At 49.0% G+C, this 2,900-nt stretch overlaps 1 protein-coding gene across 1 annotated transcript; it reads right to left on the bottom strand.

Annotated features, from left to right (window-relative positions):
* Positions 1 to 1,516: 1,516 nt before the first annotated feature.
* Positions 1,517 to 2,464, bottom strand: LOC133527867 (uncharacterized). Its single transcript, XM_061865060.1, has one exon. The coding sequence runs from the start codon at positions 2,462 to 2,464 to the stop codon at positions 1,517 to 1,519; it is 948 nt and encodes a 315-aa protein (XP_061721044.1).
* Positions 2,465 to 2,900: the final 436 nt, after the last annotated feature.

Genomic DNA, 2,900 nt, shown 5'->3' with positions numbered 1-2,900 from the left:
GTCCTTTTGCGTGAACGCGAACGTAATCGGTTTGTGGTCTGTATAGATTACGAAATGTCGTCCCTCGATCATGTGGCGGAAGTGTTTTATGCTCTCATATATCGCTAACAGTTCACGGTCATAAGCGCTGTACTGTTTCTGTGCATTGTTCAATTTTTTTGAAAAGAACGCCAGAGGTTGCGACTGTCCATCTATTAATTGTTCTATCACCGATCCTATGGCTGTATTGGAAGCATCTGTTACTAGAGCTAGCGGAGCATCTTGGACAGGATGAGACAGTAAAGTAGCTTTTGATAAACTGGACTTACATCTTTCAAAGGCGTTCAGAAGCTGTGGGGTCCAGGTCAGGACCTTAGAGTCCTTGACGTGAGAACCAGCCAACATGCCGTGTAGAACTGCCTGTTCTTCTGCAGCCTTGGGTAAGAAACGCCTATAAAAATTGAGCATTCCGAGAAATCTTCTCAAACCTTTTGCTGTTTCAGGTGCCGTGAACTGTTGGATGGCTGTGACTTTCGATTCCGGCGGACGTGCACCTTCTGCTGATATGCAATACCCTAGGAAAGTGACTTCACTTACACCAAAACTGCATTTGGCCTCGTTCAATAGAATGCCATACTCGCTCAGGCGCTGAAACAGCTGCTTCAGATGCTCTAGGTGTTGCTCGTGGGTCTGGGAAAAAATCAAAATATCGTCGATATAGGAAAAACAGAAGTCTAGGCCCCGTAGAACTTCATCCATGAAGCGTTGGAATGATTGAGCCGCATTCCTGAGCCCAAATGACATGTACGGAAATTCGAACAATCCGAATGGCGTCGTAATGGCGGATTTGGGAATATCTTCAGGATACACTGGGATTTGGTTGTAAGCCTTCACCAGATCCAGTGTCGAGAATATTTTACAACCAGATAGTCTGAGCGAGAAGTCTTCTATGTGTCTGATAGGGTACCTGTCAGGTACCGTGCGTGCGTTCAAAGCACGGTAGTCGCCGCAGGGCCTCCAGGAGTCCCCTTTCTTTGGTGCCAGGTGCAATGCAGCTGCCCAAGGAGAATCTGAGCGTCTAGCTGTTCCGTCTCGAAGCATCTCGTCAAATTGGTCTTTTGCTACCTTCAAACGGTCGGGTGCTAATCGTCGCGGTCTGCAGAAGACAGGTGGTCCAGCTGTAGTGCGTATATAATGGACAGTCGAATGCTTTACCTCTCTAACTCTCTAACAAGCAACCCGTAAAATGAAAGAAAATCAGCGCCAATGATCGGCCTATCTACGTCAGCCACCACGAAATTCCAGGCGAAGTCGCGTCGCAGGCCTAATTCTGGATGCAGCTTTATTATCCCGTAAGTTTTAATAACTGTGCCATTTGCAGCTGTCAGGCTGTAACCGGTTGGCCTTCTGTTGTCCCGGGCGAATCTACGTGGCAAAACGCAAAGGTCTGAGCCAGTATCTATTAAGAATTGCACCTTAGTATTTTTGTCAGTAACAAATAAGCGGCTGGTAGATTTAAGACAGTCATTTGCCGCCTCTACTGACTGTCGTTCAGGTTTCCCGAAGATTTGTAACTACACGGGATGGTGCATTTCTCGGCGTCATCGCCAAATAAATTATGGTACCAACAAATACCTGGAGTACGGCTCTGCGAATGTTGACGACCCCTGCTTCTAGACCGGGCTAACCGGTTGCCTCGACCCTGTGGCGTACGGCTGCGGCCTCGTCGTTCTCGAATGTTCAGCTGAGAGATCTGTTGGGTAATTTCGGATTTAATACGGCTTGTGATGAACTCTTCCATTTTTGAAAGCATACCCTCAAATGACAACGGAACGGCCGCTGAGCTGGTGCTGGCTACTTGAAGCATATTATTAGGTGGCGATATTTCAGTTATTTTATCGGCTAAATCTGCTAAATCACTGAGGCTTACATTTTGCGAAGCGATAATTTGCTGAACATTAATGGGCAAACGGCTCGACCACAGCGATCTTAAAAATTCGTCACTCACTCCTGTACCGGCTAGCGATTGTAATTTACGCAAAAACTGGGACGGTTTCAGATCGCCTAGCTCCTCCTTTACTAGAAGTTTCCGTAAGCGCTCGTCGCGTGACATCGATAACCGTCGCACCAATTCATATTTTAATTTTTCATACCTGCCTTTCGCGGGTGGATTTGTAATGATGTCGCGTACTTCCCTGGCAGCGTTCTGATCTAGCTGTTGGACCACGGTGTAGAATTTAGTGGAGTCGGTCTTCGTACCCGTAACTTCAAACTGCGCCTCCACCTGGGCAAACCAAATTTCTGGGTCGTCTGGCCAGAACGGGGGCAAACGAACAGCAACTCGATTCACTGCGCCGTACACTAAGGGCTCCGAGACGTCATTATCCGACGAGGGAGCCGTGGCCACGTTTTCCTTCTTGCCCGGCGGTTTGACATTTGCCCCGCTCGCTGGCTCCTTTGTCTGCTCGTGCTCCGTGTCCGACATCGCGTTTAAGAAACGTCGCGCGGTCACCAGATATGGATCCCTATTCAGCGGCGTAGAAATCAAACTCGGAGATCCATATAAAATTTATAATAATTAAAAGATATTTACAAGCGTGCAAAGTACGGAAAGAGTTTAGGCGACAGAAAGAAGCTAAATAGAATATTATAATCGCGTAGCGCGCGTAAGCAGAGGCTAGCGATAAGGCGGAGAAAAGCGGCGTGCGTTTAGTGCGAATCTCTGGGAGCCTCTGTCCGAGCGCGGGCGATGCACTGAGCTCCGGCCGGCCGCGCCGCGGTGGGGGCGTGACGTCACAGCCAGGGACCGCCAGGCTGCGGGCCGCTCCCGCCGTCGCCTGACTTCGGGCCCGCTGGAGCAGTAATTAGTGTGGAGTTTATGGTCACCACACGCTCAATGTGCAAGAGTGATAGAGAGGTTA

Source organism: Cydia pomonella, chromosome 18 (assembly GCF_033807575.1).
Source record: "Cydia pomonella isolate Wapato2018A chromosome 18, ilCydPomo1, whole genome shotgun sequence".
NCBI lineage: Eukaryota > Metazoa > Arthropoda > Insecta > Lepidoptera > Tortricidae > Cydia > Cydia pomonella.
The sequence above is the reverse complement of the archived record's forward strand: the minus strand, read 5'-3'. Positions and strand labels throughout refer to the sequence as shown.